The 16,682-nt window shown below is 44.0% G+C and overlaps 1 protein-coding gene across 1 annotated transcript; it reads left to right on the top strand.

Moving 5' to 3' along the window:
- The first annotated feature begins 420 nt into the window (after positions 1 to 420).
- LOC141910385 (uncharacterized) lies at positions 421 to 11,081 on the top strand. Its single transcript, XM_074801120.1, has 6 exons — positions 421 to 1,778; positions 2,314 to 2,665; positions 3,861 to 4,040; positions 5,737 to 5,870; positions 6,928 to 7,106; positions 7,619 to 11,081. The coding sequence occupies exons 1-6, from the start codon at positions 421 to 423 to the stop codon at positions 8,992 to 8,994; spliced, it is 3,579 nt and encodes a 1,192-aa protein (XP_074657221.1). The 3' UTR covers positions 8,995 to 11,081.
- The last annotated feature ends 5,601 nt before the right edge of the window (positions 11,082 to 16,682 follow it).

Raw genomic sequence — 16,682 nt, 5'->3', positions numbered from 1 at the left:
AGCAAACGTCGAGAATTGAGAAACGTCGCGAGAGCTATATGCTAAACAAACGATGATGCTGAACCTTTCTCCCTTCCATCCAGTGATGAGTGAACGAAGGCCGTCAGAACGGTCCTCAACAGTAATGTCCTATTTCTAATTGACTTCCGTTGGCCTAGCTCGGTCAGTTTTGATGATCTTTCACTGACTGCCTAGAAATGACGGGTAAAAAGGTTCACGAACCTTTCATTTCCAGGCAGCGGAAAGACTGTAAGAACTGTCCCCACTTGTCTAAATAAGTTGTCATTGTTGCAATATAACCCGTATTTCTCATATTTTTATAGGTCTAGGACCCTTACTTTCTTTCGACTAGGATGCTGAATAGTTGTGCCTACGAGGGGGGTAGGGACACCGAGATTATGTGTCATTGACATTAGGAGTATGGAACCCGCGATCCAGGGTCAAATAGGACTAGCGCCTTCTAGTGATAACATCAAACTAGAGGTTATGAGAACAAATGAAACGAAACCGAAGAAAACCCGCCGTGGTTCTCCGAAACGTCACCAGGTGTCAGCGGTGCGGTCGTCCGATCGAATACTCGACCGCAAAATTAAAACTTTGATCGAAGAAAGAGAAAAGGAAAAATCCGACGATTCGAAATCGGAGCCGATGTTTGCCGGCAAAAACGAGGATGAAAAGCGTTTGAAACGGAAATTAAAACGACTACTACTGTCGTCACGGACGACCGGACGATGTCTCGCGGCTGACATCGGTGAACGTCGCGATATCGAACGTAAAGAGGGAAAAATTCATGACGAAAAGACAGATTCGACATCGAGAAGATGTCGGGATATGGCCGCCGATGTCGCGAGCGGCCACCAGTGTTCCGCTTGCAAAAGACGATTCAAATACGACGCATTATTGAAACTTCATCGGTCGAAACGCCACGAAACGTTTAACTACGCGATGGCCCGACGCGATGGCGCGAGCGGCGGCGCCGGCATTCCAATCGGCGTTAAAAACGAATCGGGTCGAATCGAATGCGCGAAATGTTCGCGGACGTTCGATTTACGGAATCGCTACCGAGCACATTACGTCGTAGAACATCGGATACGGGGAGCAATGGCGCCGGCGTCGAAGAAAACGCAACGCCAACGCCGCGGGGCCATCAACGTGAAAGCCGCGCCGTATAAATGCCGCTTTTGTCGTCGCGCGTTCGCGCATTTGAATATTCTAAAAAATCATTCTCGTTCGTATCACGGTTCGATCGACTGGTTCGAAGCGATGGAACCGGTGGCGTCGCCACCGGCGAGAACGAACTCCGACGAGATTACGACACGATCGGCGTCGCGTGTCAAAAAAGCGCCGTCGTCGCGCAAAAACTCGTCGATCAAATGCCCGCAGTGCGCATCGCGATTCCCGACGCACGCGTGCGTGTCCGATCACTTGCGGACGAGCCACGATATCGCGACGCTGGCGTACGCGCGGGAGCCGTTCGCGCTCGCGTGTCCGCGCTGCCCGCGCTTAGAGGAATCGTCAGGGAATCGCGACGAATCGGTGAATGCGCGCGCGTATCGCGATTTCGAGCAACACCTGTTCGACGAGCACAGCGTCGATCTATCGCGCCAGTGCTACGTGTGCGGCGAGTCGTATCAGACGCGACGCGGATTGTGGCGCCACCTCGACTGTCGACACCGGCATAAATCGCGCGTTTTACGATACTTGCCCGTTCATCGGAAGTACATCGCGTCTCCGGGCGCGACCGCGGTCAAAACTGAAATGAAATTCGACGACATTAAGTAAGTATTAATAGTTGCTGGGCACAAACTGTAGTTACATTTGGTGGTAAGCTTTTATAATCAGATGGACTCATACCAACATCCGATCATAAAACTAAACCGCAGGCAGGTTACTGACTGGGGTAAAGTGGAACCGGATGCAATTCCTAGATCCTTGAGCGAAAACTCGTTTATTCATGACTGGCAAGAATAAAATTTGTTTATTCTGGATAACATTCTCTGATATCCTTTTGGAACTGTATCCTTAGAACCTCACTCTAGCCTTAGGGGTCATTCATTTATTACGTATGCATAAAATTTGAATTTTTCAACCCCCCCTCCCCCTCTACGCAAAATCTGCCATTTTTTCATATACATTAAGCATTACAGTACGCAATTGCACTGACACCTCCCCCCTCCCCTAATGCGTACGTAATAAATGAATGACCCCTTAAGGGAATATAAAGGCCCATCCTAAATCATTAAGTCACAGGTTTAGATTTCGGCTTCCTCCATGTGAATCCATCACACTATGACATCACTTATTTTCTTACAGGCGAGAAAATTTGAAGTGTCATTACTGCGACGAGGTTTACCCTCGCGAGGAGTCGCTGTTCGAACACCTGCAGACGACGCACGGTCAATACGCCAGTTTCGCGTATATCGACCTTTCGGCGTCCGGCGCGGGAGATCGTTATAAGTACGAGTGTCTGCGTTGTCACCGAGTGTTCGTCGACTGTCGCGTCATGCAGTTACACTTCGTCGAGGAGCACAGTCTCGGTAAACGTAACCGCGGACGGGCGCGCGACGCGATCCGCGGCGTGTTTCGGTGTCGCGAGGATCAGTGCGCGTTCGAATCGAAACTCGACAGTGAATTGAACTTGCACATGGTTTTAGTTCATCCGGCGGTAAGTGAAGTATTTTTTTTTTAACGTTGTTGAACGCGCCAGACCTGTGGTCAATTTATTCTTGCTTAAAAGAATTTGTCCATGAAAATAGCGAAAAGAATGTTGACATAATTGCCAGCCGTCGTCAGTGTGGCTTCACTTCAATGAGTAGTCTATCTGGTAACTAAGTCAAAACGAAATTATTAGTCTACTTTCACCTCATTCCTCCAGGGATTAAAATCTTGTTCGGAAACGCGCATTTCCACGGTTGGAGTCCGTTTTTATCGTTCTTGAGATCGATGTAGATCCGGTGAGAAAATGATGGGCGGGGGTTAGGGTCATGGGGGAATAGTGTTCCTCGTTACAGGTAATGCGTGGAAATTACCTAGACAATCGGATACATCTAATGAGTATTCGGGTTCCATGAATAAACAAGGACCGGTGATATAATTCGGAAAGTTAAAATGTACTTATTCGGAAAAAATCGTCGTTTTAGAGCCAGTCGTTAAAGAGTTGATTAAAACGTCGGTGTATTATATAGTAGTTTATTTGTCACCATCGATACCTACAAAATTAACGATAACAAAATAGATTATAATGAGGTGACAGCAGCCCGAGTAGAGCCATAAAAACAAGAGAAATCCCACAATAACGAAGCCAAGATTGAAAAATTCTTCGTTATTGTGGGATTTCTCTCGTTATCATACACGGATATTGTGTATCTTCTCGTCTTATCACAGCCATAAAGGCTGTATATATGCAAAAGGATGTTCAGACGCCTTGATATAAACATGAACAAATTAAAGAATGAAAAGGATTGAAATGATGAAAAATGAAGATGAATTTATATTATGCAGAAGTACGGGTATGTCTCACCGAACGCAAATAGTAATTTGTATAGTGTACATTAATCACGTACCTTAACCCTTTCCGTGCTGACTAATTAATACCCTAAGTGCTAGAGAAAATGTGAAAATTTTGGAAAATTCCACCCTAGTGTGTTGAATAACGGGAATAGCACTGTCGTTAGGTGCTAGTATTTCACGATGTGTGTTTGATGGGTGCTGTCATCTTTGTATAGAGATAAAAACTAAAAACTAATTACATCAATACACCACAGTGTGGTGTACTAGTAAAATGCTTCACCGATTCATACACCGCACTGAGGTGTAGATGCACTGAAAGGGTTAAACGTATTTGAAATTTGTGTTTTCAGGTGAAATACGACTGTCCGCACTGCCAGTATTCGGCGCGCTTGTTCTACCAGTTGACCGACCATCTGCCGAAACACGGCGTGAAATATCCGTGCAACATCTGTAACAAAGAATGTCGCAAACAGTTCGCGTTGAAACGGCACAAGTTTAAAAAACACGGCATCAAAGATTCTTCGCTAAAGGTAAACAGATACCAACCGAGGCAGGTTTACATTTGTCTCTCTCTACCGGTTACTTGACTGTACTGCTGACTCGACTACTGTGGACTCACCGGTAATTTGACTATAATACTGCTGACTCGACTACTGTGGACTTGACTAGACTGTACTTCTGACTCTACTTGTAGTCGTCTACCTAACTGCTGACTGACTACTGTGAACTTAACTTAACCTACTACTGACTTGACTGCTGTGGATTTACTGGTAACTGTAGCCTACATACTGCAGACTTGACAGTAGCGTACCTACTACTGACTTGACTACTGTGTGTGTACTACTTAATTGTAGGCTACCGGTAACTGTAGCCTACATACTGCAGACTTGACTGTAGCATACCTACTACTGACTTGACTACTGTGGATTTACTGGTAACTGTAGCCTACATACTGCGGACTTGACTGTAGCATACCTACTACTGACTTGACTACTGTGGATTTACTGGTAACTGTAGCCTACATACTGCAGACTTGACAGTAGCGTACCTACTACTGACTTGACTACTGTGGATTTACTGGTAACTGTAGCCTACATACTGCAGACTTGACAGTAGCGTACCTACTACTGACTTGACTACTGTGTGTGTACTACTTAATTGTAGGCTACCGGTAACTGTAGCCTACATACTGCGGACTTGACAGTAGCGTACCTACTACTGACTTGACTACTGTGTGTGTACTACTTAATTGTAGGCTACCGGTAACTGTAGCCTACATACTGCGGACTTGACTGTAGCGTACCTACTACTGACTTGACTACTGTGTGTGTACTTCTTAATTGTAGGCTACCGGTAACTGTAGCCTACATACTGCAGACTTGACAGTAGCGTACCTACTACTGACTTCACTACTGTGGATTTACTGGTAACTGTAGCCTACATACTGCAGACTTGACAGTAGCGTACCTACTACTGACTTGACTACTGTGTGTGTACTTCTTAATTGTAGGCTACCGGTAACTGTAGCCTACATACTGCAGACTTGACAGTAGCGTACCTACTACTGACTTGACTACTGTGTACTACTTAATTGTAGGCTACCGGTAACTGTAGCCTACATAATGCGGACTTGACTGTAGCATACCTACTACTGACTTGACTACTGTGGATTTACTGGTAACTGTAGCCTACATACTGCAGACTTGACAGTAGCGTACCTACTACTGACTTGACTACTGTGGATTTACTGGTAACTGTAGCCTACATACTGCAGACTTGACAGTAGCGTACCTACTACTGACTTGACTACTGTGTGTGTACTTCTTAATTGTAGGCTACCGGTAACTGTAGCCTACATACTGCAGACTTGACAGTAGCGTACCTACTACTGACTTGACTACTGTGGATTTACTGGTAACTGTAGCCTACATACTGCGGACTTGACTGTAGCATACCTACTACTGACTTGACTACTGTGGACTTAACTGTAGGCTACAGTTAACAGTAGCCTACGTACTGCAGACTTGACTGAAGCCTACCTACTACTGACTTAGCTTACCTACTGCATAGTCAACTGTAGCCTACCTACTACTGACTTGACCAGCCATAATCCACTGTACTACTTAAACTTGACCGTACTGTGGCTTGATTGTACGACTGACTTAACCACTTTCCGATCTGAATCTGCAAGAATTCAGGTTGATCAATATATTCATTTATTTCTAGTTATTGGAGTGCGAGGAACCGGGATGCCACTACACATGTTTCCAGAAATGTTCGTTGAAAGCGCACAAAATCAAACATCAACGCGATAAGCCGTTCGTGTGTCAGGAATGCGGCCGGTGTCTGAAAACTAGACAGTAAGTGATCGTACAGTAGACGCCTTCCTAATGCATGCGGGTACCTCGAGTACCCCTTCGTCATTTGATACTTTTTATCACGTTTCTTCTAAGTGGCTGCAACCGGTATCTGTAAATCGAGGAAGAGTGAGGGAATTTTATTTTCATTCGAAAAGTCACCCAGTTAACAAAGTCAGGGAATAATTGGGGATATTTGTTGGGCTAGTTAAATCGCGTATATCATCAAACAGTTTCCGTGTACGTTTAATGTATTCTAACTTTATTAATTGATTGGATTCTCAGCGGGGAAAATCTCTTCCAAGTTAGCAAATAGTTGGGAAAAAAAGCTAGCAGGGTATTCAAATAATAAAAGGGGCCACCCTGTTCTTTCAATTTGTGATCGTTTAGGCTTCACATGCAATCCATATATCTGGACCCAGTTCCACAGTTATGAGTTAAGAGTTATAACTCTTGAGATAAAGTTAGTTCCTTTTCAATGAGTTAACTCATCACCAGTCAAGTCTTAACTCGGAACTGCGGAACTGGACCCTGTATTCTAAAGCCTAGCGCACATCGACACTGCGATTGGAGACAACTAGTTGCCAGGCAGTTTTCGGCGCATGAGAGCAACTGGCTGGATACAATCAGTTGCTCGAATTTGTCGATGTGAGCGAGCTTACGACTGGTTAGCGTCCATCTATCTCCAGTTCCACCCAGATGCTCATGTTCTACTTTTGAGCAACTAGTTGTACTCAGTTGCTCTCATATCCGTCGATGTGAGCGCTCCATAATCAACAACACATGGCTGTAACTGACTAAAACAAAGCTATTTGTCACGTGACTTGTGATGCCCTCAAGAATATTCGCTAAACCACATCTCAGTTGCTGTCGATGTGTGCGCTACGGACCTAGCGACCGGCATGAGCCACGCAGTTGCTGGTTTTTACTAAATTTTCGATGTGCGCGGGATACTCACTAGCAACTAGTTGTCTCCAGTCACTTTGTCGATGTGCGCTAGGCTTAAAAGTCTAGAACTTTGTCCTGAATCCTGTACTTTAAATATGTTTTTATTTTGCAGGAGTTTGGTAATGCACGTCGATAAAGTGCACAAACGTATTCGACCGTACATGTGTGAAATATGCGGCCATTCGTTCGCTCGTAAGTGCGAAATCCGCGCTCACGTACGACAGCATACGACGGAGAAACTACAGTGCGATCACTGTAATTATAACACCATGAACAAATACAGCATGATTAGTAAGTTCACATTACTTGATTATTTCGGTGTGTCTACTCTACAGTGCGGTGTATAAATCGGTGATCAACATGCTGGGGTAGAAAATTTAACGTTTAACCCTTTCAGGGCATCTACACTGCAGTGCGGTGTATAAATCGGTGATCAACCTGCTGGGGTACAAAATTTAACGCTCAACCTTTTCAGGGCATCTACACTGCAGTGCGGTGTATAAATTGGTGATGGACTTAGTACACTGCACTGTGGTGTAGACACACTTTAGCAATATCCCCGTTATTCAACGTTGTGAGGAGGAATTTTTTTCAACACTTTATTAACCTTTTCAGGGCGTTCTTTTAGTGCACCTACTCGGCGTTTGATGGACTTTGCTAGTACGCCGCATTGTGGTGTATTAAGCTTAATTCTGATGAATTCTATTCCTCACATTAACTCGATATTATGTTCATATTAGTAGTACTCAACACTCAACAAAGTGGCCGCCCTGGTCTGAATTTACTCTTTATTATCGTTACAGGTCACATGTTATCTCGTCATAATATACAAGTGCGCGAAAACGAACGTCTCTATCACTGCCCGATGTGCGACTACAAAACAATGCGCGAAAAACACCTCACAAATCACATCAATTCGCATTTGAACGTTCGCAATTTCACGTGCGCCGACTGCGGCAAGTCGTTCGTGTCGGCGAACTCGCTACGCGGCCACACGAACTGGGTGCACAGCGAGAAGCGTTACCGCTGCGAGTTCTGCAGCTACCGTGGCGGCTCGCTGTCCAATCTGAAACAACACGTGCGCATCATGCACACGCAACGCGGCCTCAAACCGTATAAATGCGCGTATTGCGATTTCCGCTGCGAGTTGAGCGGTAATTGCCGCGTGCACTGTCGCTCGGCGCACAAGGGCATGGCGATCAAATGGGTGAAGGTGGTCGATTTCAATTTGGACTTGCCGAAATCGTCGTCGCGAACGGAAGTCGACGAAGGCGGCGACGCGCCGGCCGCGACGATATCGGCGCCGCAGGCGCTGATCGGCGACGTCGCCGGGCCGCTTCCCGTACCGAAACGCGAGGACGGCCAGCCGTTAACGCTACCGGCGGAGACGGTCTCCGCGCTGGAGGAAGCGCGCTTGAAAACGAAGGAACGGATGCTCGACGATGAATCGGACGAACTAACGATCGGCGCGGAGCCGACGTCGTCTCAATCGGCGTCGAGCGAAGGAGACGCGGTTATTTTGTTGCCGGCAGAAATTATCAGCGGGGAGGAACTCGCGGCCGGTGACGGTTACGAATTCGTGCGTAAGAGCCGCAGCGACGTAACTGACGACGATATAACGGTACAAATTCGTAATCTCGGCGCGGACGGCGTCACCGTGCACGTCAGCGAACTATCGTCGCAGTTCGACGGCGTGTCCCCGGGCGCGGTTAAATCGTTAGACGACGTCGCCGGCTTGACGGCTACGACGCGACAATTGATGGCCAGTCATAATCTAGTCGTCATTCACGATATGCAGCAGCAGCAGCAGCCGCCGCTGGGAATCGATCAGATCGGTATCGATGAAACCTCGTCTGCGGGGTCGTCTCGGGCGGGGTTTCCCGCGGATTTATTCGTCGCGCAGCTCGAATCGGCGATGGCGAACGCGAGCGAAAACGGCCGCGTTCAAGCGCAGATTCTCGATTGTCCGCGCGCGATCAGTCTCGACGTGCTGCAGCGGTTGCAGTTCGCGTCGCAGTCGCCTGACGAGGACACGCGCGATCCTCGCGAGGAGATTCACGGACAGTACGTGCACATGTTGCAGACTAATCAGATGCAGTATTATACAGTGAACAACCAGCCACCGGTGAATCATAACATCGGTGAAAATGAATTCAGTCGAGATCCGGCGCAACTCTGAATTCAGGCGAGATCCGACACAACTCTGAATTCAGGCGAGATCCGACACAACTCTGAATTCAGCCGAGATCGGACACAGCTCTGAATTCAGGCGAGATCCGACACAACTCTGAATTCAGGCGAGATCGGACACAACTCTGAATTCAGCCGAGATCCGACGCAACTCTGAATTCAGGCGAGATCCGACACAACTCTGAATTCAGCCGAGATCCGACGCAACTCTGAATTCAGGCGAGATCCGACACAACGCTGAATTCAGGCGAGATCCGACACAACTCTGAATTCAGCCGAGATCCGACGCAACTCTGAATTCAGGCGAGATCCGACACAACTCTGAATTCAGGCGAGATACGACACAACTCTGAATTCAGGCGAGATCCGACACAACTCTGAATTCAGCCGAGATCCGATACAACTCAGAATTCAGGCTAGATCCGATACAACTCTGAATTCAGGCGAGATCGGACACAACTCTGAATTCAGGCGAGATCCGGCACAACTCTGAATTCAGGCGAGATCCGACGCAACTCTGAATTCAGGCGAGATCCGACGCAACTCTGAATTCAGGCGAGATCGGACACAACTCTGAATTCAGCCGAGATCGGACACAACTCTGAATTCAGGCGAGATCCCACACAACTCTGAATTCAGGCGAGATCCGACACAACTCTGAATTCAGGCGAGATCCGATACAACTCTGAATTCAGGCCAAATCCGGCACAAATCTGAAATGAAAATTCCCATGACTGAATGCTGCATGAGGACAGCCATTGCATTTATTCTTGACCCTAAGGAATTAACACGTTTTCTGTCGCTTTCTGTCAATTTCCCAGTTACTACTCATACCTGGCAATGGAGCAATAGTCAATGTCATTGCATCAATCAGATTTAACAAGTTCAAGGTCTGCTGGGTGTCTCAAATATGTCTCAAAAGATGTCTCAAATAAGCACGTTATTGTGCTTCTTTATTTACACAGTCAATTAATTATTTGTTGTTGAATTTAATGTTAGTCGAAGTCAAATGTTTATACTGTAGAGATCTTTTTTGAACTGGTATGAATAGACTTTTCCTAACTCGAATCGATAGTTCTATGGAATACGAATGCTTTCTGCTGTGTAAAATTGAACGCATTTTTAATTTCCCTTCCCTTTATATTCAGTAGTTGGAAGATATACGTATTGGTACTAGAGAGAGGGATGTTGTGCAATTCAGTACATAATAGTTTAATTATTTAGGCATCTGTCAATCTGAAGCCTGGTCCTGGCATTCCTTAGATATTTGTTACTACCAGTAGCCTTAGCCTTAGTCACCATTCTTCCAATTGTTTTAGACATTTGTCCTTAGACCTGTGTAGAGTTAGAGGAAGATTTACCATTCTACGGTAGAACTCGCTTAATTCGCGGGATCATCTGGGAATTAAAAGAAATCCGAATTATGTGCTCTCTCATTTGAATAGAAATAACCTAGAGGGGACTTGAATTTTTGTCTGAAATAAGTGAAAATCCGAATTAAACCAATCTGAATTAAGCGAGTTATGCTGTCGTAGTGTCTTCATGACCACTGTTTGGTGTTGATTAAAAAAAGATTTGAAATTTCTAAGTTTTCGATTAAAAACGTCACACTTGCGACATATGTGGATAAATTGGAAATATTTAAGATATTGAATATCTGAGGATACAGGGTCCTGGCTGCATATCGCTTCAAAGATGCGCGTTGTACATATATAGGTAGATTAATGTCTAAAACTTTATACAACTTTAATAGATATAGTGCCCGTTGTTAATGCTGATTGTTTTATCTAAACTTCATATTGTCCAATTATATGTTTGTTATTTCTGATGAATTGATATCTGATTTCTAGTTCAATTTATGTTTTATATGTGCATTTCTCATATTGTTGTACGTTGCATTTTATATGTTCATGTAAATGCAATGGATTTCTAAATCTCTGTGCTGTGACCAACGCGGTGTTGAGTCCTTGTATCTGTTGAACTACTGTATTTAAAGATATTATTGTTGTAATAACTAGTGAATCTTCTATTAAGTTCTACGTGTATTAAAGTTCTATTGTAATTTGTTTGTTATATGGCTGTATTTGTTTTTTTTTTAAGTTCAATAAAGGTTTTATTAGTTTGATTCGTGGTTTTATTTTGAATTTCGAACATTCTCCGTGGAAAGGTCGTCTGTAGTAGAACCCGCCTGTCATGAGGGGAATCTTAAGACCTGCTGCGTAGTGGCGTTACGAACGAGCCTCCCCCTCCCTCTCAATGATGAAATGACTGATGAATACGATTAAAAACACTGTTGAACAATATACATATACGAAAAATAATTCAGACGAAGGCGGCTATTCACAAAACATTGACAAAAGTCATTCAATAAACGCTTAGTGCGGGGAGCCATGGACTCGTACAGTTCAGAGTCCATGGTTGTGGGCCATAGACGTTTCTGTTTTAGAGTCTATGGTTGGACCATGGACGTATGAACTCTAGTTTATAGTTCATACGTCCATGGTTGGATTGTTTTTGAAATCAGTCCACGTGTTGGAGGAACTTACGTTATAATTCCTCGAGCACATACCTGGCATTTTGTATAATTATTGTATGATAATAAATATAATTGTTTGAAATTCTTCATTTGTTTAGAGCTACTCTGAACTTTGTAAGTTGACCAGTCAGTGTTTTCTTTTATTTTCTTGCAACCTCTTCAACCCAATATTTCCACCAACATGACGCGGAGACGAGGATGTCTGGAAACATGATCATCGATAATTGGCAATACAGCTACCACTTTAAACCGGACACACTGACACTTGTTGACCGGTTAGTGAGTGTTGAGCAGCCGAAGAGTAATTACGAAATTAGCATTCTTTTTGATTGTCACTATAGCCATCAGGGGTGGATACAGACCGTATTAGCCGTATTGCCCAATACGAACTAAAATTCAAAGTGCCATTCGAAATTATCGTTTTTGACGGCATATGATATATATGTCACCACCGGCTATATCTGATATGTCCAACGATCGGTTTCCTGTGCAGAAGCAGAGTCCTGAATAGTTAACTTAAAAAGGGGCACCCAATATCCCGTGATAGCACTTTTTAGTCCGAAGGTTTATTTTCCTTCTTTTGGCGTTAACAGTACATGATTAATTACATGAGATTACCAAATTAAATTGAAACTATATTGAATAAGCTGAGTAGTAGAACCAAGAGCGTGTGACCTAAAGCTTTATCCAAGGTAAAAAAAAAAATGAATAATGTTAAATTTTGATATTGCGCGTCGGGAACGAGCCTATACTATAAGCCTCGAGGCGCGTATTTTTAGTCCCGAAATTTGTACCGTACCTAGAATATAAAGTACCCCAAGATTGCCTTAGTGCTTAGCCTATCGACAAAAAGAAACAACGACGAACTGCTGTGTGAAATCCGTGGGTCCTGGCGAGAGGAAAGTGCTTTTGCGGCCGGGACCCCGACCCCAGTCTTCTAGCCGGTTGCTACGGAGAAACTCGAAGTAAAAACACATGAATTTTTGCTATATTTTGTACATCATTCTAAATGAAAAGTTCAACGATTTAAAATCCCGTAATCCGCTCGCCGCCTCTTATACACATCGTAACTGGTTTAACCTAACACTTTTTATCCGATGTTCGGCAGGGTCCAGTTCCACAGTTCTGAGTTAAGATTTGACCCTGGGTTAAAACATTGAAAATGAACTAACTTTAACTCAGAGTTAACTCTAACTCACAACTGTGGAACTGGGTCCAGGTGATTTCTTAACTTCAGAATTTGTTTGTGCCATTTTCGATGATGTTTTGAGTGCGTCTGTTCCATTTGGTCTGACTAGATAACGAGATGGTACCCGTAATTACGCCTAGAATTGGCCGGCTCAACAAGAGTTTATGCTCAGAAATTATTATCAAATTATAATCGTTTTTCTTCTTGATTCTCCGCAGCTGCATTTGTGACACCATTTTATTGCGTAGACAAAACAGAAAAAAATTAGATAAACTTTTTTATATATATTCTAGAGGATCGGGCCGATGCAATCGTCGTTGTTTGGCTGTGCGCTGTATGCTAGCAGCCCCTCGAAGCTTTGAGTTCTCTTAATTTTTTAAATTTAAAAAATGTGCAGAATTTTCATACCCGAATGCGTCGGGGTTTACATTTCTGTGTCGTCAACTCGACAACAGCGAGTCTGAATTTAGCATTAGACAAACAGTAGACTAAAAAGTTCATACAGGAATCTACCACGGTTAGACCGATGGCGATCTTTCGCCGAACCAACAGCGTTTCCCCAGCATCAAGATTACCGATGGGGATATAAACGATCCCAAACCCAGCCCACTGTAGCTTTTCAGTAAAAAGTAAACATTCGCATGTGACGAATGCAGCAACAAGCGCAAACGACATTCTCAACGCGCGTAACTCTAACGTGTTGGAAGTTTGATTCTTTATTGCAGAACGACTTTTACCAATTCGTGAAAATTTGATCACCATCAAAGCCGCGATCAAGATGACGTTCACACTGACAAGTGCGATCATAGGAGCGACAATGTTTAACATGGTGCCCTGCCAGCCCTCCATGCTACTCTTCCAGCGACCGAAAATAGGATCGAAGAAAGCGAAATACCGACCTTGCCCGAGCGTAGGCCAGTAGTGAATACAACGCCAGTGGAAAAGAGCGCGATCCGGAATAAAAGTGGGAAAGAAACACAAAAAACCAAATGTAGTTATCAAGAATATGATACAATTCACTACTTTTCGCGTCCAGAACAATCTCGATTTTAACGGGAAAATTGTAATTACGAGTCTTTCAAAACTGATGAGAATAACGCACCAGTTTCTGATCAGTTGTAACATATGAAAAGGCCCGATCGCAACTTTTATGAATTCCCAGCCAAAATGCCAGTCATCCATTCGCAAAATGGTATCGCCTAAATGTACATAGAGGTGAACCGTGCGTAAAGGGTACATGATAAACACACTCGATGAATAAGATATGTCGAAAATGGCGAGAACCTTCAGTAAATAGTAAATATCCTTATTCATCTTTTTCAAGACGAAAATCGTTATGACGTTCAAAGCGATGCCCAATATTGTGACGGGTCCGTAAAAGAAAATGTACGCGTACACACTGAATTGTAACTCCCAGCGGATTGGCAGTTGATCTTGGGCCCAATCGCAAATTCCATGATATACTCGTCTCGTTGGAACCGTTGACTCAATAGTGGTGTTTAAATTGCTCATCATTCGTCTACCGGTTCCTCACGCCCATCGCACAAAACTGTATCGACTGGAGAGGCTTCCCGGCGTCAGTATCAACCCATTATTATATCAGTAGCGGGTGGTAGATTGTAGACTACACTGCGCGCTACTGGAAAGCTTTGTCTTGCCCCGAGGAGCTAGTTGAATCGTGGACGTATAAAACAGGGTCCGATCTAAGCACTTGTCCGATTGCCCGGGACAAGCATATTCTCATTAGGGGCAAGTAGGTTATCATTAGCCGCGATCACACGAGCACGATTTGGCCCGGGCCATATTGGCACAGATCAGGCTCGGGCCAAATTTGGCCCGTGGCTAATTAGAGAGTGCTTTCACACGCAAACCATTCACTCGGTACTAAACAATACTCAAACAAAGCGAAGTGGATCATTTCCGGTGCCAGATGCTATTCAAACGCCGTTTGTCGGGTGCTAAAATTTGGCCCGGGCCAAAAATGCTCGTGTGATCGCGGCTATTATTACTTGTCCATCGGGCTAGTGCAATTTTACGTCACAAAGCTTTTTTCCCAATTGCACTGCCTGTGTAGGGCAATTAGCTTTTGGAGGGGGCAAGCTATCTGTAATTTTCAGAAAATTAAAGATATAGCGGTCGAATCTGCAAATGCGCCATAATGTCAATAAATTGAATTAAATCTAACGTTTAGAAATTCGAAAACTTATCATCTTACAGTCCGGTCAGACATCTTACAGTCCGGTCAGTCATCTTACAGTCCGGTCAGACATCTTACAGTCCGGTCAGACATCTTACAGTCGGGTCAGTCATCTAACAGTCCGGTCAGACATCTTACAGTCCGGTCAGTCATCTTGCAGTCCGGTCAGACATCTTACAGTCCGGTCAGACATCTTACAGTCGGGTCAGTCATCTTACAGTCCGGTCAGACATCTTACAGTCCGGTCAGACATCTTACAGTCCGGTCAGACATCTTACAGTCCGGTCAGTCATCTTACAGTCCGGTCAGTCATCTTACAGTCCGGTCAGACATCTTACAGTCCGGTCAGTCATCTTACAGTCCGGTCAGACATCTTACAGTCCGGTCAGACATCTTACAGTCCGGTCAGTCATCTTACAGTCCGGTCAGTCATCTTACAGTCCGGTCAGACATCTTACAGTCCGGTCAGACATCTTACAGTCCGGTCAGTCATCTTACAGTCCGGGCAGACATCTTGCAGTCCGGTCAGACATCTTACAGTCCGGTCAGTCATCTTACAGTCCGGTCAGACATCTTACAGTCCGGTCAGACATCTTACAGTCCGGTCAGTCATCTTACAGTCCGGGCAGACATCTTACAGTCCGGTCAGACATCTTACAGTCCGGTCAGTCATCTTACAGTCCGGTCAGACATCTTACAGTCCGGTCAGACATCTTACAGTCCGGCAATTAACAATTACGAAAATGTCTTCTTTTGATCGCCTTTTGAACCTGATTGTGAGGAATTTTACGAGTCCCTTTTCGCATGGCATTTGAGTGGCTATCGGGCTGCGTTTTTATTCAACGCGCTCTTGCTGAAGAAGCGTTGATTTGCATTTTTGGGTAGAGTTATATCAATTGAAGAACTCTCAGCGTACACCCGTCTGACTATCAAGGGCGATCGGTCGTTGTTTGATAAACAGTTCGTAAAAATAAATTTTGCTGCGAATCGGCAATTTCAATTGGGGGGCACTACCCATCCTGTGACCTTTCCATTTTAAACGGGTTCATATATCGGAATGCTCAAATTTGTTTTCAAAATTGTTTTAGGGTTGAAAAATATATGATTCTCCCACTGATTATTCGGACGTGACCTTTTTTTCAATGACTTAATTAAATCTATTGAACGTATTGCTAAGAAACGCGCAAAACACTTGTAAATATTTGGGTGACGCTATAAGCAACGACCCTGCGACCGACCACAGTCCACTGATCGGACAGCGGGCGTTCTATGGGATTTAAATTGTTTTTCATAAATCCTACACGTTCTGACAGTAATATATATATATATATATATATATATATATATATATATATATATATATATATATATATATATATATATATATATATATATATATATATATATATATATATATATATATATATATATATATATATATAATATGAAAATGAAGGGCCTGCTATGTTGACCTTTGTGTGTGGAAATGTCATACTTACATACCTAATGATATTTCCTGTCGACCGCATCAAAATCTCTTAAACAAGCAAGATTTCTATTTTCTTGAGTTGGTCCGAGCAAACTGAAATACGTTACATTATGTATCTGCTGTGCATATTTGCTAGAATAGTTCAAAATGGATTATTGTTTATTTGCTGTCCATACTGTCTAATTCAATAGGACAGAAGCAATGACGTGTTTATTTGATCGTTGAAAAACCATGAGAATCATTAGTTATAAAGGACCCAGTTCCAT

Source organism: Tubulanus polymorphus, chromosome 8 (genome assembly GCF_964204645.1).
Source record: "Tubulanus polymorphus chromosome 8, tnTubPoly1.2, whole genome shotgun sequence".
NCBI classification, from domain to species: Eukaryota; Metazoa; Nemertea; class Palaeonemertea; order Tubulaniformes; family Tubulanidae; genus Tubulanus; species Tubulanus polymorphus.
The sequence above is the reverse complement of the archived record's forward strand: the minus strand, read 5'-3'. Positions and strand labels throughout refer to the sequence as shown.

What these genes read in the sequence shown, in the direction of transcription:
- LOC141910385 (XM_074801120.1), top strand. Translation starts at nt 421, where the DNA reads ATGGAACCCGCGATCCAGGGTCAAATAGGACTAGCGCCTTCTAGTGAT. An exon ending in CGGTGTCTGAAAACTAGACA is followed by an intron (nt 5,871 to 6,927) that starts GTAAGTGATCGT and finishes TTTATTTTGCAG; the next exon opens with GAGTTTGGTAATGCACGTCG. An exon ending in GAACAAATACAGCATGATTA is followed by an intron (nt 7,107 to 7,618) that starts GTAAGTTCACAT and finishes TTATCGTTACAG; the next exon opens with GTCACATGTTATCTCGTCAT.